Source organism: Conger conger, chromosome 11 (genome assembly GCF_963514075.1).
Source record: "Conger conger chromosome 11, fConCon1.1, whole genome shotgun sequence".
In the NCBI taxonomy this organism is placed as follows: domain Eukaryota; kingdom Metazoa; phylum Chordata; class Actinopteri; order Anguilliformes; family Congridae; genus Conger; species Conger conger.
Window position 1 is genome coordinate 1,450,017 of NC_083770.1, and position 23,515 is coordinate 1,473,531.

The 23,515-nt window shown below is 40.3% G+C and overlaps 1 protein-coding gene across 4 annotated transcripts in view; it reads left to right on the plus strand.

Annotated features, from left to right (window-relative positions):
• The window catches only part of plpbp (pyridoxal phosphate binding protein), a 49,495-nt gene that overhangs the window by 17,104 nt on the left and 8,876 nt on the right, over positions 1 to 23,515 (plus strand). For 3 of the 4 annotated variants that reach the window (XM_061260578.1, XM_061260580.1, XM_061260579.1), the window contains 3 exons: positions 7,872 to 7,979; positions 21,308 to 21,343; positions 21,434 to 21,509. In XM_061260578.1, coding sequence (XP_061116562.1) covers positions 7,872 to 7,979; positions 21,308 to 21,343; positions 21,434 to 21,509 — 220 coding nt within the window. The remainder of the gene's footprint in view (positions 1 to 7,871; positions 7,980 to 21,307; positions 21,344 to 21,433; positions 21,510 to 23,515) is intronic. The other variant, XM_061260581.1, reaches the window with a different exon arrangement.

Here is a 23,515-nt window from a genome sequence, read left to right on the forward strand (position 1 = left end):
GCAAAATATACAATTTCTCAGCTGTTTGCAATAAACAAATTACACAAGAACTGTTTAAGTAGTGAAACAAAATATTACAAAATATTACAAGGGTTTTTATCCACATTCAACACAAAATGCTACTTTTAATCACTACTGCAGTCTCAAAATTATTCTACCCCCTGTCTCAAGCACACCTGGTGCAACTAATTAGTTCAGGTGTGCTTGAGATAAAACACATAAATACCTGGACTGGCTAGGGGTTTGTTTAGAGTGACGTTTGATTGCATGTTAGAAATATGGCAAAAGAATTGTCCAATATGTTCAGAGAAGAGATCATTGCCTTGCACAAACAAGGAAAAGGATACAAAAAGATAGCAAAAGCACTGAATGTTCCTAGAGATACAGTTGGAAGCATAGTTTGCAAGTGTAAAGTTAAAGGAACAGTGGCTACACTACCTGGATGTGGCAGAAAGAGGAAGCTATCAGCGGCTGCCACCAGATTCCTGAAGAGGCAAGTGGTCAAAAACCATAGAGTGACTGCAAAACACCTGCAGCAAGACTTGGTGGCAGCAGGCACTGAGGTTTCAGTTTGCACAGTAAGGCGCATACTGGCTCCATGCCCGGACTCCAAGACATACACCACTACTGACCCAAAAGCACAAGAAAAGTCGGCTCCAATATGCTCAAAACCATCTAAATAAGCCACAGAAGTTTTGGAATTCTGTTCTGTGGAGCGATGAAACAAAACTGGAACCTATGGGGCCTATGGATCAGCGGTATGTCTGGAGGAAGAAGAATGAAGCATATGCTGAAAAGAACACCCTGCCTAAAGTGAAGCATGGCGGTGGCTCAGTGATGCTCTGGGGCTGCTTTGCTGCCTCTGGCACTAGAAACCTGCAGCGTGTGGAGGGCACGATGGATTCAGTCAAGTATCAGGAAATCTTAGGGAAAAACCTCATGCCGTCTGTGATGAAGCTGAAGCTTGGGCGTCGTTGGACCTTCCAGCAGGACAATGATCCCAAGCATACCTCAAAGTCCACCAAGGCTTGGTTTCAGAGTAAGAAATGGATTCTAGAGTGGCCATCACAGTCGCCTGACTTGAACCCCATAGAAAATCTCTGGTGGGATTTGAAGAAGGCGGTTGCCAAACGCACACCCAAGAATATTACTGAACTGGAGGCCATTGCCCATGAGGAATGGGCTAAGATTCCTCAGAAACGCTGTCAGAAGCTGGTGTCTGGCTATGCATCGTGTTTGCAGCAGGTCATAACAGCAAAAGGGTGCTCTACTAAGTACTGAAGATGCTTGTGATGAGGGGGTTGAATAATTTTGAGACTGCAGTAGTCATTAAAAGTAGCATTTTGTGTTGAATGTGGAGAAAAACCCTTGTAATATTTTGTAATATTATGTTTCATTGAACTACTTAAACAGTTCTTGTGTAATTTGTTTATTTAAAACAGCTGAGAAATGACATATTTTGCCAATAAACCTAATGTGCAATGGGGGTTGAATAATTTTGATTGCGACTGTAATGAGCAAACAACAATGTCCTCACATTAGTAACGTATTAAATGTAACTAATGCAATTTACTTGAGTGTGGTTTAAATTGACATCAGCCTAATGTAATGTTAGTTTTCATGCTTTCTGATGTTAGCTAGCAAGCTAACGTGAGGTCATTTTAGCAAACTTACCCACATGAAAGTGTGTTGCGATTCGGTCCAGTAGGTACCGGTTGTATGGGAACTGGTTTGTAGTGCGCACATTTCAGTAAACTCAAGTTTCAAGATACTTTATTTCATTACTCTGTTTTTCCACTTTGATTGCTGTGTAATGAATTATGCTATATTAATATTGATTGACTTCACTTCACTTGCAGAGCAACTGCTGCAAGGGCTGCACCGGTTTCCAGAACACACAGAAGTCCCGAAGAGCCAGACTGTAAGGTGTCCTCCACAAGACGAGAAGTCAAAGAAGCAATTACATTTTTGCAACTTGTCTAGCTGTGATTACCTTTTTGACCGTTGACTGTTTTTACTCAATCAGTTCTGTGTCCCAGTCAATCACACCTGGGCACATTAGGTTTTATTTGTCATACACGTGCACACAGTGATTAAATGCTTCATACTAACTATAACAATATATCCTAATGCTGTCTGAATTATTTGACTCCTTTCTAGCCTATGTAATTGTTAAATTATAGCCTATTTGTGTTACTTGAATGCTTATTTATTTGTGTCACAGCATACAGTATTGCTACGGTGCTGTGAACAAGTATTTGAAGTCTCTGCTCTAGTCCTTATACATTTTCTGGTACAGAGTAGAATTCATGGTTCCTTCAATAATGACAAGTTGTCAGGAGTGGGGTAGCTCTCTTGAGGCTAGAGAGGCCTGCTGGTCTTTGGATGTTCTTCCTAGATTAGTTCTCACTGTGCCCTTAGCATTCCTTCTGGCATGCCAGCACTCCTGGGAATATTCACCACTGATCCAGTTGTTCTCCATTTAGTCCAAGAGTCTTCGGAATGGCTTCGTAATTCAATTCAATTCGATTCAATTTTATTTGTATAGCGCTTTTTACAAAGGGCCTTTGTCGCAAAGCCGCTTCACAGAGAAACCGGGCCCCAATAGTACGCCTAGGGCAACTGTGGCAAGGAAAAACTCCCTGGAAACAGGAAGAAACCTTGAGCAGAACCTGACTCAGTAGGGGAACCCATCTGCCGCTTTGTTGAAACAATGGTTTAAAACAGAAAACCAGATTAAATAAAAGTACATAATGTCCAATTACTTGAAGCGGCGATGAGGTTGAGGGATGGCAGGAACAACAATGGGTGACACGGTCAGGCAAGGGGACAGCCTCGGTGCTACAGCTGAATCAGCAGTGGCAGGACGGAGTTGTGTGGCTGGTCTTGGGCTAGTGCTCCGGGCAGGTGCCCAGAGCAGGGAGAAGAGGAAAGTAACATTGTGAGGGGGTCCAGATAGTAATTGGTCAGTCACAGCAGGAGGGAGAGGTACCTGCGTGCAATAAGGAAAACCCTGGCAGAATACGGCTATGGCAGCATAGCTAAGGGAAACAGGCAGTGGAAAACACAGACATGAGGGTAGGCTTGGGACGGTCGCCACCAGACCATGACTTGTTATGCTTAACACAGGACTACCAACAATGATCCACTGACAGCACTGACCGCCAAGTCCACCAGAGACTCTATAGCTTATGCCAGCCACCCACTCCTGCCCCTGAACTATAGGACAGACTAAAGAGATACGTTTTTAGCCTAGCTTTAAATAAGGTGATAGTATCTGCACCCCGATCATGAGCAGGCAATTTGTTCCACAGGAAAGGAGCATGATAAGAAAAGGCTCTGCCATCTATGGAACTTTTAGTTATTCTAGGAATAACAAGGAGGCCTGCACCCTGCGAACGGAGTATTCGGGAGGGAGTATAAGGATTAAGTAAATTGTTTAAGTACAGAGGGGCAGGCCCATGTAAGGCTTTAAAAGTCAGAAGTAGAATTTTGTAATCTATTCGGAATTTAACAGGCAGCCAGTGAAGTTAACACTGGGCTGATGTGATCAAATCTCCTTGTTCTAGTAAGAATATGAGCTGCTGCATTTTGAATTGGCTGGAGCCCTTTCAGAGAGGAATTTGCACATCCAGACAAAAGAGCATTGCAGTAATCTAATCTTGAGGTAACAAAAGCATACACTCGCTTTTCTGCATCATTTTGGGACAGTATCTTCTGAATTTTGGAGATAATAAAAAGCAACCCGAGAGATGTTTTTAATATGTGCATCAAACGCAAGATCTGGATCAAAAGTAACACCAAGGTCTTTGATGACAGCGCTTGAAGTGATGCAAATTCAATCAATGTTTGGCATATCATCAGATAATTTACATCTCAAGGACCCACTGCCATTATCTCAGTCTTAACAGGGCGGCCTGTAGCGTAGTGGTTAAGGTAAATGACTGGGACACCCAAGGTTGATGGTTCTAATCCCGGTGTAGCCACAATAAGATCCACACAGCCGTTGGGCCCTTGAGCAAGGCCCTTAACCCTGCATTGCTCCAGGGGAGGATTGTCTCCTGCTTAGTCTAATCAACTGTACGTCGCTCTGGATAAGAGCGTCTGCCAAATGCCAATAATGTAATGTAATCTGAGTTTAGCAAAAAAAAAATTCTTTATGTCTTTAAGACAAGCTTCCATTTTTGACAGCTGGACAACTTCCTCAGGTTTGACTGATAGATACAACTGTGTGTTGTCAGTATAGCAGTGGAAGTTTATGCCATGTTTGCGAATAACTTGTCCCAGGGGAAGCATATATAGAGAGAAAAGCAAGGGCCCAAGCACAGATCCTTGTGGTACTCCGTGTCTAACCCTGGATTGATAAGAGGAGTCATTGTTAAAATGCACAAATTGATATCGGTCTGATAGGTATGATCTAAACCAAGAGAGCCTGTCCACGGAGCCCTACAAGATTTCCAAGTCTATCCAACAGGATGAGGTGATCAACTGTGTTGAATGCTGCACTTAAATCTAGAAGCACAAGTACAGAGATGCAGCCACTGTCAGAAGCGAGGAGTAGGTCATTGAGTACTTTGTCCAGGGCTGTTTCAGTGCTGTGGAAGGGTCTAAAACCAGATTGAAAAACTTCCAATACATGATTGGGGTGCAGAAATGAACAAAGTTGTTTTGAATTGACCTTTTCTAGTACTTTAGACAGGAACAGGAGGTTCAAAATAGGCTTGTAGTTGGACAAACCATTCACATCTAAGTTTGGCTTCTTAAGAAGTGGTTTGATGACAACAAGTTTAAGAGTCTGTGGTATGTGTCCAGATGGCATTGACAATATGTAGGAGTGGTGCTCCAATCACTGGTAGTAGCTCCTTCAAAAGCTTTGTTGGGATAGGGTCTAGAAGACAAGTAGAAGATTTTGAAGAATTAAATATGGTATTAAATTCAATGAGCTCTATTGGAGTTCAGATAGGCCATCGGTCGTTCTGAGGATTTTGCATCTATGTGTTGAGTGGATGGAAGGACAAACCCTATAGGAGGGGTGGCAGAAGAACTTTGAATATTGTCCCTGATCTTTAACATTTTGTCATCAGAAATTCATGAAATCATTGCTACTAAATGATATTGAGACACAGGGATCAACATGAATCTTAGTCAATCTAAACAGGTGCCTAGGATTGTTTCTATTTTCATCAATTAAGGTAGAGAAAAGGTAGGTAACTCTATATTAAAAAAAAAAAAAAAAAAAAAAAAAAATTCCCCTCATCTCCTCTGGAGTTTCCTTTGATCATCGGATACCAAACCTATGCATTGTCTGAATTAAAGCAATTCTGCAAATAAAAGTGAGCTAGAATATTCAGATCTCACACACCCACAGTGATATGAAAGACTGATATCGAATATCTGACTAAAATATTACTGGATGAAAATGTCACAAAGAATATGTAGGTATGAAACCGAAAGAAAATCTCATACAGTTCTCTGAACAGGTCTGTGGTAATCAAATCAACAATGTAGACATCTGATTTTGTTTTGTGTCAATGTATACACAACTCGGATAGTTTTAAATATGGTTTTCTTTTTAAGGGGATCAATTTTTGTAAATGGCATTCCTAATTGTTTGCTGGTGTCAGCATCCATGCAGTTATTTTTCATTATTACAATTGTACCTTACCTATTTGCCTCACACACTTTACAATTGTAACATCGGACAACGTTTACATTTGTTAAATTGAACACAAACCATTTGCGATCACCTCAAACATAATGTGACTTATTGTAACAATGTTATGATCTTAACAACAATGGGGAAAAAAAGTTTAAGGAAAGAAAATACACCAGGCTGACAGGGTTTAAAGGTGGTCATGCTATTCTTTACCCATAATGTTTTTGTGCGTATTTCAGTCAAATTTATTTTAATGAACAGCTATACAACTTTGTCTTTAGACTTTGAAACTTTAAATATTCCCACAGCAGTCAGATTTTTTGCAGTCTATAATGTCATCTGTTAGTTTCTTTTAGCACATACTTGGAATATACATTTTGCATTTATTCCCACTAGTGGTTTGTGTTTCTCTTGTTAGTGCTCATTCATGGAATACAATTGGATTGGCAAAAATGTTTACACACGTGTAATACAATGTTTATAATAGATAATTTCAGCGAAACTTTTTTGGAATTCAGCTCACGTTTTTTAGTTTTGCGAGTCACATCACAGAAATGAAAGAGAAGAGGTCTGAAGCTATAGTAGTATTGTACTATTGTACTATTGAGCTGCAACACTTATAGTTGTCCTCTCAACTAAGCAGTTGTTATTTCAAATTCTAAACTCCACTTGTCTCCTTGTCCTATGTTGAACTTCTTAGTTCAGAAGAAGACTAACATGAAGTGACTGGATAAGTAGCATGCATCAGTGAGAATGTGATTTTGGACAAAGCAACAATGTGTATTATCATCATTTCAATTCATTTAATTACATTTTAATCATCATTTTAATTATGTTAAGTTAATTTGTTAGATATCCATGACCACAAATTCTTGAACAAGCTTAGTTGCAGAAGCATTAGTTATTGTGAGATACCTCATGATTGAGCTACCTACACCTTGTAGTTTGTTCTGCAGAACACAGTCCATGACTTTAATGGCCTTAAATATGATCACATAATTTGTTTTTATTCTTGGTCCATAAACATCTATTTGTCTCATGATAACAATATATGATGTCAGGTAGAATATACCATGTAATTCAGATTAGTCATAATTGGTGCAATTATTTTGTATATGTACCTTAACCACTATGCTACATTTGCTGCATTTTTCTGTTGTTGTATAAAAAAAACATAAATAACCCCAAAAATGTTTTGTGTGCGCGAAGCCAGAAGATACGGTGGCCGGCCCCAGGACCCCCCTTGGCCACCCCAGTAAAAAAATCATAGGACCGCCCCAAACCTGTTTATCTGTTTTTTCCAACATTCATAACAGCTGTCATTTATCGTGGGCCGACCATTAGTTGAACGCAACAAAATAAGTACTATGGTGAAAAAAGCTACCCTACTTATTGCAGTAATGTAAACTTAATTATCAAGAATTTCTCTCTGTTTGCCTAAATAAGTTAACAGAACAATCAAGGGCACAAAACAGAACAAACAATATTTAGCGGTTGCATCACACCTGGCATTTGAGTTTATGTAAAATAAAATGACTGAATAAGCAAATAATAAGCAAGAAAAAAAAGAAAAATTATTAGGTTATTAGCTTAATCCGTACATATTATAGATTGGAATACGACAGAAAAGAGGCATTAAGAAGTTTACCAACAAATTGGGTTTAGAAACGGGGAAATAATGCAAATAGTAAAAAAAAACAAAAAAAAAAACAGTGTATAATTACAAAATCATTAGGCCTATAAAAATTATTAACAGTGTTGAGAGGAGAAAAAAAAATCAGGCAAGTTTACCAGCAAACAGCTTGTGCTTCAAGAAGACTGCTGTAATATGGGACAACATTGCGGACGTGCCGCCATGATGAACTAATTTTGCCCCACACACCCTTTACATTGGTGTCGTCTAGTTATGCCAGGCTGCACTTTTGCAATTGTGATACAGCTTTAATATTTTAACAAAGCTGAGCTAGTAGCAAGAGAGCATCTTCAGAAGTGTGACAAGACGTTTGACATGCAAAATTAGTAATGTGCCTGGCCATTCGGTAGTGTTTTAACATGCACGCCGCCTGGCCATTCGGTAGTGTTTTAACATGCACGCTGCCTGGCCATTCGGTAGTGTTTGCACACTTCATGTTTCTTGTGTTTTCTTTCCATAAAATATTGATGTGAGGAATCAGAATAGCGAAAGGTCCTAAAAAACTCTGAACTTCATCCCCAGATGCTGCAGAATGTGACTCCGCGTTTGGTGGCAGTCAGTAAGACAAAGCTACCAGAGATGGTGGTGGAGGCATATCAACAAGGGCAACGCAACTTCGGAGAAAACTATGTAAGTATGTAAGTTACACGATAACACAGGTCACAGCCAGATACCCTGCGGTAACGCACGTGCTTGAATCAGTGTTTTGTAATGTAAAAACCAGGGACCAGATAACACGTGCTTGAATCTGGTTTGTGATGTAAAAACCAGGGACCAGATAACACGTGCTTGAATCAGTGGTTTGTGATGTAAAAACCAGGGACCAGATAACACGTGCTTGAGTCAGTGGTTTGTGATGTAAAAACCAGGGACCAGATAACACGTGCTTGAGTCAGTGGTTTGTGATGTAAAAACCAGGGACCAGATAACACATGCTTGAATCAGTGGTTTGTGATGTAAAAACCAGGGACCAGATAACACGTGCTTGAATCAGTGGTTTGTAATGTAAAAGCAGGGACCAGATAACATGTGCTTGAATCAGTTGTTTGTGATGTAAAACCTAGGGACCAGTTAACACGTGCTTGAATCAGTGGTTTGTAATGTAAAAGCAGGGACCAGATAACATGTGCTTGAATCAGTGGTTTATAATGTGAAAACCAGGGACCAGGTGGTTTGTGATGTAAAAACCAGGGACCAGATAACACGTGCTTGAATCTCAGTGGTTTGTGATGTAAAAACCGTGTACCAGATAACACGTGCTTGGACAGCCAGGCAACTAATGTTGAGTTGTCCTATGTCCGTTGAGTGGGCTGCCATTCGGAAGTGAACTAGATTCCTAAATTTGGATATGGGAAGAGTATTTATTTGTCAAATGATAGTCCACTTAAACACAAGCAAATATCCTTCAAATGTATTCTCTGTAATTTGAGGGCAACACCATATTTTAAAAGACAAAAAAGCAGGCTATCATGTTGTAATATCTACCGAAAGTACAATGTCCTTGGCTGCTAGATAGATTTACCAATACGAAAACTCATTGGGAGTACAAGTCAAATAAGCTTTTGAAACTAGAGCAGGCCTGTAGCAATAGCATCAAATACCCAAATCCTTATCTTACTTTTTCTTTTCTCCATGTTTAATGTGGAAGACCGGTTGAGACCATTGTGTGAGTTTTTTTTGTCCAAACAGTACTGTGCAAAAGTCACCCTTTCTTTTATTTACTTTCCAGTGAAAACTGCATGTTATTTTTGTTTCCGTGTCAGAAAAGAATGCAGCAAACATACAGTTCCATGAAAAAGCATATGCCCCCTTCTTGATTTCCTGTTATTGCAAATATTTTTAGATCTTTAGAACAATTTTATATGAGACGGAAGGAACCTGAGTGAACAGAAAACACATATTTTAATTATTTTGTAATTGATTTAATGACAAAAAGTTATCAAACATTCCTGTCACCCCTCTTGAGCCGTGATGTTTCTCTTGAGCAGTGATGTGTTTCATGAGCAGTGATGTTTCTCTTGGGCAGTGATGTGATGTTTCTCTTGGGCAGTGATGTGTCTCTTTTCTTGAGCAATGATTTTTCTCTTGAGCAGTGATGTTTCTCTTGAGCAGTGATGTGTTTCATGAGCAGTGATGTTTCTCTTCGGCAGTGATGTTATGTTTCTCTTGGGCAGTGATGTGTCTCTTGAGCAGTGATGTTTCTCTTCTCTTGAGCAGTGATGTTTCTCTTCTCTTGAGCAGTGATGTTTCTCTTGATCAGTGATGTGTCTCTTGAGCAGTGATGTTTCTCTTGAGCATTGATGTTTCTCTTCTGTTGAGCATTGATGTTTCTCTTCTGTTGAGCAGTGATGTTTCTCTTCTCTTGAGCAGTGATGTTTCTCTCGAGCATTGACGTTTCTCTTCTCTTGAGCAGTGAGGTTTCTCTTGAGCAGTGATGTTTCTCTTCTCTTGAGCAGTGATGTTTCTCTTCTCTTGAGCAGTGATGTGTCTCTTGAGCAGTGATGTTTCTCTTGGGCAGTGATTTTTTGTTTCTCTTGAGCAGTGATGTTTCTTTTGAGCAGTGATGTGTCTCTTGAGCTGTGATGTCTCTCTTCTCTTGAGCAATGATGTTTCTCTTGAGCAATGATTTTTCTCTTGAGCAGTGATGTTTCTCTTGAGCACTGATGAGTCTCTTGAGCAGTGATGTGTCTCTTGAGCAGTGATGTTTCTCTTCTCTTGAGCAGTGAGGTTTCTCTTGAGCAGTGATGTTTCTCTTCTCTTGAGCAGTGATGTTTCTCTTCTCTTGAGCAGTGATGTTTCTCTTGGGCAGTGATGTGTCTCTTTTCTTGAGCAATGATTTTTCTCTTGAGCAGTGATGTTTCTCTTGGACAGTGATGTGTCTCTTGAGCAATGATGTTTCTCTTGAGCAGTGATGTTTCTCTTGAGCAGTGATGTGTTTCATGAGCAGTGATGTTTCTCTTCGGCAGTGATGTTATGTTTCTCTTGGGCAGTGATGTGTCTCTTGAGCACTGATGTTTCTCTTCTCTTGAGCAGTGATGTTTCTCTTCTCTTGAGCAGTGATGTGTCTCTTGATCAGTGATGTGTCTCTTGAGCAGTGATGTTTCTCTTGAGCATTGATGTTTCTCTTCTGTTGAGCAGTGATGTTTCTCTTCTCTTGAGCAGTGATGTTTCTCTCGAGCATTGACGTTTCTCTTCTCTTGAGCAGTGAGGTTTCTCTTGAGCAGTGATGTTTCTCTTCTCTTGAGCAGTGATGTGTCTCTTGAGCAGTGATGTTTCTCTTGGGCAGTGATTTTTTGTTTCTCTTGAGCAGTGATGTTTCTTTTGAGCAGTGATGTGTCTCTTGAGCTGTGATGTCTCTCTTCTCTTGAGCAATGATGTTTCTCTTGAGCAATGATTTTTCTCTTGAGCAGTGATGTTTCTCTTGAGCACTGATGAGTCTCTTGAGCAGTGATGTGTCTCTTGAGCAGTGCTGTGTCTCTTGAGCAGTGATGTGTCTCTTGAGCAGTGATGTTTCTCTTCTCTTCAGCAGTGCTGTTTCTCTTGAGCAGTGATGTTTCTCTTCTTTTGAGCAGTGATGTTTCTCTTGAGCAGTGATATGTCTCTTGATCAGTGATGTGTCTCTTGAGCAGTGATGTTTCTCTTGAGCATTGATGTTTCTCTTCTGTTGAGCATTGATGTTTCTCTTCTGTTGAGCAGTGATGTTTCTCTTCTCTTGAGCAGTGATGTTTCTCTTCTCTTGAGCAGTGATGTGTCTCTTGAGCAGTGATGTTTCTCTTGGGCAGTGATTTTTTGTTTCTCTTGAGCAGTGATGTTTCTTTTGAGCAGTGATGTGTCTCTTGAGCTGTGATGTCTCTCTTCTCTTGAGCAATGATGTTTCTCTTGAGCAATGATTTTTCTCTTGAGCAGTGATGTTTCTCTTGAGCACTGATGTTTCTCTTGAGCACTGATGAGTCTCTTGAGCAGTGATGTGTCTCTTGAGCAGTGATGTTTCTCTTCTCTTGAGCAGTGAGGTTTCTCTTGAGCAGTGATGTTTCTCTTCTCTTGAGCAGTGATGTTTCTCTTCTCTTGAGCAGTGATGTTTCTCTTGGGCAGTGATGTGTCTCTTTTCTTGAGCAATGATTTTTCTCTTGAGCAGTGATGTTTCTCTTGGACAGTGATGTGTCTCTTGAGCAATGATGTTTCTCTTGAGCAGTGATGTTTCTCTTGAGCAGTGATGTGTTTCATGAGCAGTGATGTTTCTCTTCGGCAGTGATGTTATGTTTCTCTTGGGCAGTGATGTGTCTCTTGAGCAGTGATGTTTCTCTTCTCTTGAGCAGTGATGTTTCTCTTCTCTTGAGCAGTGATGTTTCTCTTGATCAGTGATGTGTCTCTTGAGCAGTGATGTTTCTCTTGAGCATTGATGTTTCTCTTCTGTTGAGCAGTGATGTTTCTCTTCTCTTGAGCAGTGATGTTTCTCTCGAGCATTGACGTTTCTCTTCTCTTGAGCAGTGAGGTTTCTCTTGAGCAGTGATGTTTCTCTTCTCTTGAGCAGTGATGTTTCTCTTCTCTTGAGCAGTGATGTGTCTCTTGAGCAGTGATGTTTCTCTTGGGCAGTGATTTTTTGTTTCTCTTGAGCAGTGATGTTTCTTTTGAGCAGTGATGTGTCTCTTGAGCAATGATGTTTCTCTTGAGCAATGATTTTTCTCTTGAGCAGTGATGTTTCTCTTGAGCACTGATGAGTCTCTTGAGCAGTGATGTGTCTCTTGAGCAGTGCTGTGTCTCTTGAGCAGTGATGTGTCTCTTGAGCAGTGATGTTTCTCTTCTCTTCAGCAGTGCTGTTTCTCTTGAGCAGTGATGTTTCTCTTCTTTTGAGCAGTGATGTTTCTCTTGAGCAGTGATATGTCTCTTGAGCAGTGATGTGTCTCTTGAGCAGTGATGTTTCTCGGGCAGTGATTTTTTGTTTCTCTTGGGCAGTGATGTTATGTTTCTCTTGGGCAGTGATGTGTCTCTTGAGCAGTGATGTTTCTCTTCTCTTGAGCAGTGATGTTTCTCTTCTCTTGAGCAGTGATGTTTCTCTTGATCAGTGATGTGTCTCTTGAGCAGTGATGTTTCTCTTGAGCATTGATGTTTCTCTTTTGTTGAGCAGTGATGTTTCTCTTCTCTTGAGCAGTGATGTTTCTCTCGAGCAGTGACGTTTCTCTTCTCTTGAGCAGTGAGGTTTCTCTTGAGCAGTGATGTGTCTCTTGAGCGGTGATGTGTCTCTTGAGCAGTGATGTGTCTCTTGAGCAGTGATGTGTCTCTTGGGCAGTGATGTCTCTCTTCTCTTGAGCAATGATGTTTCTCTTGAGCAGTGATGTGTCTCTTGAGCAGTGCTGTGTCTCCTGAGCAGTGATGTGTCTCTTGAGCAGTGATGTTTCTCTTCTTTTGAGCAGTGATGTGTCTCTTGAGCAGTGATGTGTCTCTTGAGCAGTGATGTGTCTCTTGGGCAGTGATTTTTTGTTTCTCTTGGGCAGTGATGTTATGTTTCTCTTGGGCAGTGATGTGTCTCTTGAGCAGTGATGTTATGTTTCTCTTGGGCAGTGATGTGTCTCTTGAGCAGTGATGTGTCTCTTGAGCAGTGATGTTTCTCTTCTCTTGAGCAGTGATGTTTCTCTTCTCTTGAGCAGTGATGTGTCTCTTGAGCAGTGATGTTTCTCTTGAGCATTGATGTTTCTCTTCTGTTGAGCAGTGATGTTTCTCTTCTCTTGAGCAGTGATGTTTCTCTCGAGCAGTGAGGTTTCTCTTCTCTTGAGCTGTGATGTTTCTCTTGAGCAGTGATGTGTCTTTTGAGCAGTGATGTTTCTCTTGAGCAGTGATGTGTCTTTTGAGCAGTGATGTTTCTCTTGATCAGTGATGTGTCTCTTGAGCAGTGATGTTTCTCTTGAGCAGTGATGTTTCTCTTCTCTTGAGTAGTGATGTTTCTCTTCTCTTGAGCAGTCTTTCTCTTGAGCAGTGATGTTTCTCTTGAGCAGTGATGTTTCTCTTGAGCAGTGATGTGTCTTTTGAGCAGTGATGTTTCTCTTGATCAGTGATGTGTCTCTTGAGCAGTGATGTGTCTCTTGAGCAGTGATGTGTCTCTTGAGCAGTGATGTTTCTCTTCTCTTGAGCAGTGATGTGTCTCTTGATCAGTGATGTGTCTCTTGAGCAGTGATGTTTCTCTTGAGCAGTGATGTTTCTCTTCTCTTGAGCAGTGATGTTTCTCTTCTCTTGAGCGGTGATGTTTCTCTTGAGCGGTGATGTGTCTCTTGAGCAGTGATGTGTCTATTGAGCAGTGATGTGTCTCTTGAGCAGTGATGTCTCTCTTGAGCAGTGATGTGTCTCTTGAGCAGTGATGTTTCTCTTCTCTTGAGCAGTGATGTGTCTCTTGAGCAGTGATGTGTCTCTTGAGCAGTGATGTTTCTCTTCTCTTGAGCAGTGATGTTTCTCTTGAGCAGTGATGTTTCTCTTCTCTTGAGCTGTGATGTTTCTCTTCTCTTGAGCAGTGATGTGTCTCTTTTCTTGAGCAGTGACTTTTCTCTTGAGCAGTGATGTTTCTCTTGAGCAGTGATGTTTCTCTTCTCTTGAGCAGTGATGTGTCTCTTCTCTTGAGCAGTGATGTTTCTCTTGAGCAGTGATGTGTTTCTTGAGCAGTGATGTTTCTCTTCTCTTGAGCAGTGATGTTTCTCTTCTCTTGAGCAGTGATGTTTCTCTTCTCTTGAACAGTGATGTGTCTCTTGAGCAGTGATATTTCTCTTGAGCAGTGATGTTTCTCTTGAGCAGTGATGTTTCTCTTGAGCAGTGATTTTTCTCTTCTCTTGAGCAGTTATGTGTCTCTTCTCTTGAGCAGTGATGTGTCTCTTTTCTTGAGCAGTGATTTTTCTCTTGAGCAGTGATTTGTCTCTTGGGCAGTGATGTTTCTCTTCTCTTGAGCAGTGATGTTTCTCTTGAGCAGTGATGTGTCTCTTGAGCAGTCATGTTTCTCTTGAGCAGTCATGTTTCTCTTGACCAGTGATGTTCCTCTTGAGCAGTCATGTTTCTTTTGAATTTGCATATTGGCTAAATAATTAACTGAATTCATTCAATTTTTTTCAAAGAAATCATTTCAAAGAATAATTTATTGTTATTTCAGTTCGATATCATATAGTTTACATTCTGCTTTCTGTCACTGCATAGTTTGCTTATTTCAACAGCCAGCAGTCTAAACTTAGTTGACTTATATAAACTGCATAAATGAGTATAAATACAGTGCCCATCACATTATAATGAATTGTAATTTTAGTGATAAGCAAAGAGATGAGAATTTTATCAGTAAAAATGGTAAAAAGATGTACCTCAGGGACTTACAATACGAGGTGGGAAATGTGAGCGTTCAACTCCACAGAGAATCGTGCAGTGCACGTTTTCGATCCCGCATGCAATTTTAATTATCTACCATTCAAACCCCTTTCTTTAAATATCTTGGTTCCAGTGAAAGTATCATCAATTCATACATGGTAGTGCAGTCGCTGACCTACAATGTGACTTGGGTGTAAACTATGTGTGTTTCGTACAGATTTGTGAAATTGTAAAAAAAAAAGAAAAAAAAGTATTTCTGTACATGATGTAATGCTTGAGTCAGCGCAGTGATATTTGTTATACATTGGCTATGTGCGGACAGTCTGGGTATGGTGCGGACAGTCTGGGTATGGTGCGGACAGTCTGGGTATGGTGCGGACAGTCTGGGTATGGTGCGGACAGTCTGGGTATGGTGCAGAGCATGAGAGACGCTGTGCTGAGGTGCTGTATGCCATCCTCATCTTTCAGATCCTCCTGTAGATCTTCATCATCAAGGTCTCCCACCTCATCTTCATTGTCATCTGATTCTTGCGGCGTTCTAATTTTAAGTTATTATTTTTATTATTTTATAATTATAATTATCTCCCCAAATGCAGAGGCAATGTTCTTGCCACAGTGTCGACCAAGAAAACGCTTACAATCGAAGAGAAGGGGTGGCGGGGTGGGGGGGGGGTGGGAGCAATTGATTCAATCAGCAGTTGAACATTTCAAAATGTATTGACATGTTTTTGAAGTATATGATGTCTTACTGCTTTTAATGTATTGACTCATTATAGCTACTTCATTCTCTTGAAATAATAACATCCACCTAAAAACTATGATATTTTTTTCATTATATAGAATTGATCTATGCCTGGAGCTGCATGCTGAAAACAATTAACAAAATTATCCGATGGAGGGGCTGGACTATGATTATAGATTACTATGATTATAGATCACTATGATTATAGATTACTTGGATGCTTGTATTTGTGCTCACTACTGCAAGTAGCCATTAGAAGATGGGGTCATTGTGGCCATGATGGGATGCACATGGTCACTTGTTCATTAGGCTACGTGTTTATTCGGGTGATGGTAAACGTTGGACTTGGACATGGAAACATTGAAATTCAAATTTGTTGAATAAACATTTATTTACTTTTATTCATTTATTTATACTTCGAATGTGACTCATTAATTTTGCACTAGTTAGATTACACATGTTGTGCATGTTATGACTTTGAACATCTGCCATTACCACTGCAAAGATGGCACATAGCGTAAGTAAAATCAGAGACGTTATTGAACTAACCTTACAACCGGTTCATTTAGACTAAATTTTTTTAAGACGGAATATCTATATTTACATTGAGAATTATAACAGCTGCTGTTGTTGCCTTTTGTTTTTCCTCCACTTGATCACTGATGCTATTAATGGAATCTAAAACTGTGGTCAAAGTTTTGCAGAGTTACACAGTTGCCTAATATTGCTACATGCATACCTTTAAGTGGCTGGAGCCATCAGAACTCGGCAGTGGAAATAGGGCTTTGTAACTTTAGTGTAACTGTGGTGTTATAACAATTCCAATAGTCCAGTCCAATTCCAGCAATTATCATGGCTGTATTTACATTAATACGAGAGCTCTAGCTAGATTTCAGACACGCATGGGTTTTTGGTTAATTTCATTAAAATTAATCAACACTACAATTGAATTCAGCTGAATTCAATGACATGTCTGAGAATAGCAATGTTGACAGCGTTACAGAGGTACATATAGGCTACATAACAATAGCAAGCTAGATAACCTAGCAACCTACAACCCCCCAGATCCTTTCCTTTAAGGTGTTCGTCATGCTGCTGTGATCTGCCGTTTCCTGTTTGCACAGCGTGCAAAGTATCATGTTATTGGGTTTTTGCTTAAAGAATTCCCATGCTGGATGGATGCTCTGGTTTTGTGGATGAACTCTCCCGAATGAATATACGAATCGATGAAATTACATGGTCAACATCATCAACGACGTTGACTAATCGTTGCAGGCCTAGAATGAATGAAACTACCTGCGAAAGCACCAAGCGAACATACAGCCGCAGAAGGGTGAACGATTGGGCTGGCCTTGGCAAGGATAGAGGGGTCGTCTTCCAACCAACGTGAGTCACCTGTGGAAATGGAGGAGGTGTCTCGTGCCCTTTTGTTTTTCCATTTTTCCATTAGGCCCACAGCACACACCTGAGGTTAGGAATCTCTCTGAAATTAAGTCTAAATAGGGGCATTATGGTTCGGCCAGCACAATATAGGCTGAATTTGATTAATACGTTTCCCATTACAGAGGGATTCGTAAGAATTGGGGGCTTGTGTCCAGGATAGAACTAATTATTGAATAATAGTACTGTAATGATTGTTCATTATTGACCTTTCGATCGGTGTGAATGTAGGCATGTACCTGTGATACTGCTTTACCTGGGTGGTATTTTTGGGGTTGGCAGTAAGCTGTTTTGTGCGCTGTTGTGGCGAATATTTTCTCTGCGTTTGGATTACAGCAAAGGTAATTCCGGGTAACTCATTACCTGTGTTCATTTTCTCTTTACGAGGTAGATATGGCTGATTTTGTCTTGTCAGCATATTTGAGATGCTTATAAGCATTGCGAATGAAAGACTAAAGAAACTTAAGAAAACCGAGTTGTATGTGGTAGCCGATTATTTAAAGGTGTCATGTGCAACTGATTTAGGAAAGGCGGAACTGGAAGCTTAACTTCTTGTTAAAACTGTTGGTGGAGAAGAGGAAATAGCTGGTGAAGAGCCAATGGATAAGGCCACTCGTATTACGTTGGCTAAACTGGAGGTGGAAAAGGAACGATTACAGAAAATTACTCCGCAAGAGGGCCGGACTCACTCAAAAAGAATTAGAGAAGGTAAGATTATTATTATTATAAGATTATTATTATAGATTATTAATTAGGTCAGGGCAAAGGAGGAGATTGAGAAAGAAAAATTACAGCTTGCGTTTGAACAAGAAAGACTTTGAGTTTGAATTGAAGAAAGACTTTGAGTTTGAATTGAAGAAAGACTTTGAGTTTGAATTGAAGAAAGACTTTGAGTTTGAATTGAAGAAAGACTTTGAGTTTGAATTGAAGAAACTTGAGCTTGACAAGGGGTCCGTGGTGATTAATACCTTTGATTTTGCTAGAAATATACTCTTGGTACCAAAATTCTATGAACAGGAGATGTATGTGTTTTTACTGTCATTTCATAAAGTGGCTACCAGTTTCAAATCGCCCAAAGTGCATTGGCCCTTATTAGTACGAAATGTTTTCACTGGTAAATTGCAAGAAGTTGATTCAGCTCTTGATGTGGACCTGGAAATTATCAATCGGTGAAAACGGCGTTTCTTAATTGTTATGAACTTGTTCCTGAAGCTTATCGCCAGCCTTTCTACAAATACGAAAAAACCGAATTTGCCAGTAGTAGCCTATAAACCTCCTCACCTGGCCGTAAAGTGTTGTTCTGAGAAACCTCCGGCATTCATTCTTATGGCTCTGTGTTTTTATTTGTAAAGAACTGGGCATGTAAAAGCTGATTACACAACCTCCACCAGCCTGGAAATTCTGGCCCTACCATCTGTATGCCTCAACAGAAATTGAGATTCATCAGACCAGGCTATGTTTTTCCAGTCTTCAATTGTCCAGTTTTGGTGAGCCTGTACCCACTGCAGCCTCAGCATTGTATAATTGGTTGGGGGTATGAACAACTAAATGGTTTACCTGTTTTTGCCATCATTCATAAAGGCTGTAATTTATTGCAGGCAAACCACTACTTGAACTTGACTGCAAAGAAACAATCACTATGAGTTCACCTATTTATTCAAGTATGGTTAACTTTATTATCTAAAATTTCTTATGGTAGGCCTAAATAATACTGAATTAACAAAACAATCGAGGGCACAAAACAGATGAAACAATATTTAGCGGTTGTGCTCACGCCCGGCAGTATGCAAGGTATTTAAAAGAAATAGACAGAGTAAGCAAACAATTAAGATTTTGCAAACTCAATGCTGGGTTAAGCCTAATTATTCTGGGTTGTTTCAGTGTTTTTTGGGTTGTTTCAGTGTTTTTTGGGTTGAGTGGTTTAACTGCACAGGCTGCAACCCAGCTGCTGCGCTGAGGCTGCGAAAAGAAACTTTACAACCACCTTCAATCATGTTGAACAAGGAGCACATTATGGTTTATGGTTGATTATTTTTTATCTTGGTTAAATTCAAGGCTTAAATTGGTTTCTTATTCAGCACTTAATATTCGTAACTCCCGGTTTTTGTTGTAACTGCCTAGTTTATGCGCAGTTTCGGGGGTTATGGGTAATCGGCGCAGTTTCAGGGGTTATGGGTAATCTGCACAGTTTCAGGGGTTATGGGTAATCTGCGCAGTTTCAGGGGTTATGGGTAATCTGCACAGTTTCAGGGGTTATGGGTAATCTGTGCAGTTTCAGGGGTTATGGGTAATCTGCACAGTTTCAGGGGTTATGGGTAATCTTGGTGACTGCTCAGCCTGTTATCGGGCAAAATAATAGCTGCTGTCGGAAACTTGGTCACAATGGATATAATAGAATCAATTTGAGAAACGGTAATTGGCAGTGATGCACCCGCTGTTGTTCTTTGTATATTTTGCAAGTAACAGTGGTTTGGGAAGCACAGGATTTTTAAAATCCTGTTTCAAACAACGGAGCAAGAACCTTTTTTGTGACACATCGGCCACATTCACTCCCTTAAAAGGCCGCCATTGGTTGAATGTTTTTTACATTACATTAATGGCATTTGGCAAACGCTTTCATCCAAAGCAACATACAATTGACTAGACTAAGCAGGAGACAATCCTCCCCTGGAGCAATGCAGGCCTTCTACGCTACAGGCTGCCTTTCATAAACACTTAATAAATGTCTGACAAATTAACCAAGTGTTCAAGAATAGGCAAATGGAAATCTCCAGGATATGCCTGGAAAAGTGAAGCAGGTCAGATTGAGCTGGGCTTGAGGGGGCTCTGTGGGCAGCTGCGTGTGTGTTTCCCTGGCTGTGTTGCTGTTTGAATAAACTAAATGCAAGCTGTTATCTTGCCTCTTTTCCACTGGATAAATAATCCTGTTTTTCATGGGAAAATGGCTCAGTTGGTAGTTTTGGCACATGGTTATTGTACTATTTCAAGAAATTCAACAGAAATCTTTACCAAAAGATCAATATACACTCACTCAGCACTTTACTGGGTATTTATTACACTTTTCATAAAAACATAACAACTTATTTACTTCTGCAGCTGTACCATATCCTCTTAGAGGTTTGACGCAGTGTGTGTTCAGAGATGCTCTTCTGCATAACACTGTTGTAATGTGTGGTTTTGTGCATTACTGTAACACTGTTGTAGTGTGGGGTTATGTGCATTACTGTAACATTGTTGTAATGTGTGGTTATGTGCATTACTGTAACACTGTTGTAGTGTGTGGACATGGTATGGCCTCACTTCACCTTGCTGCAGGACAATGAGCCCAAACTCACTCAGAATCAAGTCTTCAAGTCAATCACCCACCTGAAACCCAGTTGGAAATGTGTTTCACTTGCTGAAGAAAATACTGAAGGCTAAATTCTCCAAAACAAAAAGGAACTGAAGAGGGCTGCAGTACAGGCCTGGAAGAGCATCATCATGGAAGATACCCAGCACCTGCTGATGTCTATGGGTCATATATTTCTGGCAGTCATCAAATACTAAGGATTGGCAACTAAGTACCAAAAACAATGACTTGATTTCAGATTGTTAATTTGTCTGATTTATGATCCCCTAAAATGGGGGGGAAGGGGGGTACATAAAAAAATAAAGATGTAATTCCTACACGGATAATACAGTATGGATGCAAACCCTGTCAAATTGGAACCACAACAACAAACATTGTCTAAACACTTATAGACCCCACTGTAAATATAACCGTTTCGAAATATGTATATAATCATTTCATTGAATGCAGCAATATATAAATTAGTCAAATTGTGAAAATTCAGTGAAGGGTACTCATATCAATATTATTACATCGTACATGGCGACATTGGCTCAGGCGGTAAGAGCAGTCGTTTGGCAGTCGGAGGGTTGCCGGTTCGATCCCCTGCCCGGGCTGTGTCAAAGTGTCCCTGAGCAAGACACCTGACGAGTGGGTTGGTGCCTTGCATGGCAGCCAATTGCCGTTGGTGTGTGAGTGTGTGTATGAATGGGTGAATGAGAAGCATCAATTGTACAGGGCTTTGGATAAAGGCACTATAGAAATGCCAACCATTTACCATTCACCATTTACTCATTTTCACAACAGCATTGTTGTCTTTAATTTCAGGTTTTATTTCAAAATGGGCTTCTTTAAAACATTTAATTTTTTTCATGATGAAAATTCTCCAAATTAATTTTAAATGTTGTTGTCTTTAACATGAGCTCACAGAAAAAAGATCATGTACCATATCTTGGTATGCTTGAGGTATAATAAGGCAGTTTTCCTTTGTATAGTACTTACCCCCACAACCATGACAACTTGGTGACCACAGAAAAGTAAAGTGACAGCTTGTCAAACCAGTTAATGGTCTATTCCTGGATTCTAATGTCTTTTTCCTGTTTCAAATTATATCAGGTGAATGAACTTGTGGATAAATCTTCAAATCCTCAGGTTGGTTTTTTAAATTACTGTTTCATTTTAGATTTTGAACATTTTTGCTTGTTGTCTGCTTATTGATTTTTTAAATGTTTTTAATTTCAGGTTTTGTCATTGTGTCCAGAAATCAAATGGCATTTCATTGGGCACCTACAGAAGAAAAACATCAACAAACTATTGGGTGAGTTCCTCACCTCCCTTTTAATTTGCCCCTTTCAATTAATCTCGGCCCAAAGCACGAGGAGTTTTGGTCCACACAGAGGCGCACGACATGCCATTGAAAAGGGTGATTAGGCTCCTTGAAATTAGTAACTCTAAATATGGTAATACCAAGATATCCAGCACTACTTGGTGAACATAGGACACACTGTGCATGACACAGCGTTTGGGGTTGTTGTTTTTTCAAGTTGCTTAAAAAAAAAAAGGGAAGTTGGGCGTTGAAGTTTTGGGCTTGTTTCTGATCGCTTATTTTGAAAGGGAACAAGCAGACAAGGCTACATTTTTGGTGTGGGTATTAAGTGTTGTCATCAATGTAGCAGTTTTTTTATTTTGCTAATTTAAATATTTAGCCTAGCACTATGAAATTTTACTTCAAACAATATTGATATTACTCATTCGTCATTTCAATGAAATGGACTTAAAAAAGCACTGTAATCTCAGTTTATTTGCGCCTACTAGAAAATTGTGTGGAAGCCCCTGAAAATTGAGAAATGGATCATACAAACTCTTTGTCCTTAAAAATAAAATTATATATGGTAAAATGTCCAAAAATAAGAAATGAATCATGTGTAGATAGCTTAATACATTAAACATAAAGGCTCTTTCAGTGAACTTTTATTTATTTTTTCTTCCTTATTTTAATTAGTTGGAGAGTCCCACTGAGACTGAAAGTCACCTTTCAAAATTCTGTTGAGGATTGTGATTCAGTAAGAATGGCAAACTTTGTGAACGCGAGTTGTAAGAATTTGTGTTTCAGTTAAAATGGCCATTTACATAGTTAAGAAGTTAACTTATAATGGCTTTGTAAATAAGTGTGTAACCCTCTGCCTGTGTTTATAGTCCTTAAATTCGGGCTTCAAAGTATACATTTGTTGGGCCGTCAAATGTGTCAAAACATTGTACAGCTGTACAGCAATTGGTTGAAAAATGGTTCCAACTGCCAGAGCCAATGGCATTCTTGGGCATTGTTCTTGTTGCTGCCCAAATTGCACTCCAGACAAGCAATCGCTGAAACTTTGTGTACATGTTGTTCTGGGCAGTTGATCTGCAGGGGACCCTCGTGTGGAGGGCCTGCTTGCAAGCCAGACGTGTTAGACGTGGTACCTGCTGTCCACACACCCTGATCCTCTTCTTCCTCCAAGTCACCACACCCTGATCCTCCTCTTCCTCCAGCTCACCACACCCTGATCCTCCTCTTCCTCCAGCTCACCACACCCTGATCCTCCTCTTCCTCCAGCTCACCACACCCTGATCCTCCTCTTCCTCCAGCTCACCAGCACAGCAGGAGGCCTCAGCAGCTGAGGGCAGGAGGTCACTCAGGGGCCCCCAGGGGCCAGCCTCACTGTCCTCCATTACCAGGGCTGTAGGGCTGGCTGGGAGGAGTGCTGCCCTGGCATGGGCCCTGGGATTTCCTGCAGGTCTCCTCTGTGTCTCCTCTTCACAGTGTCAAAAAAAATTAATTGGCCTTATTTGCTAGCTTTTATCCAAGCAACAAAAAAAGATACATCTGTCTTATCTACCAGGGGGCACTCTGCCCACATTCTCCACCAATTGTGACATTGGGCTGGGAGTGGCAGCTTTTTTTTAACTGAAAATCTAACATAAATAAAAAAACAAGGCCAATGGTGCTCTAAAAGGGCCCAAAAGGTTGATCGCAATTGACTAGTTGATCTTCACGTCATTTCAAGTTGATCTTCCGTATTATTATTTTTTAAGTTAATGTATAACTTATACTATCATTAATTAAATTGCTCTGCGGTTATAACTAGAACTCTTAGCATTAGCGCATTAGCATTAGCGCCTCCCAGTGCCATGCGGGAGACCTGGCTGTCATACTTTCATCTTGCGCTGCTTCTCGGTGCTCCACCTCACTCTTTCCTGCACCTTCGCCAGCATTGTTGGCCAGCTGATATACATCTACTTATTGATTTTAAGTACATTTTCAAGTGAAAATTAGTGCAGGGTCGA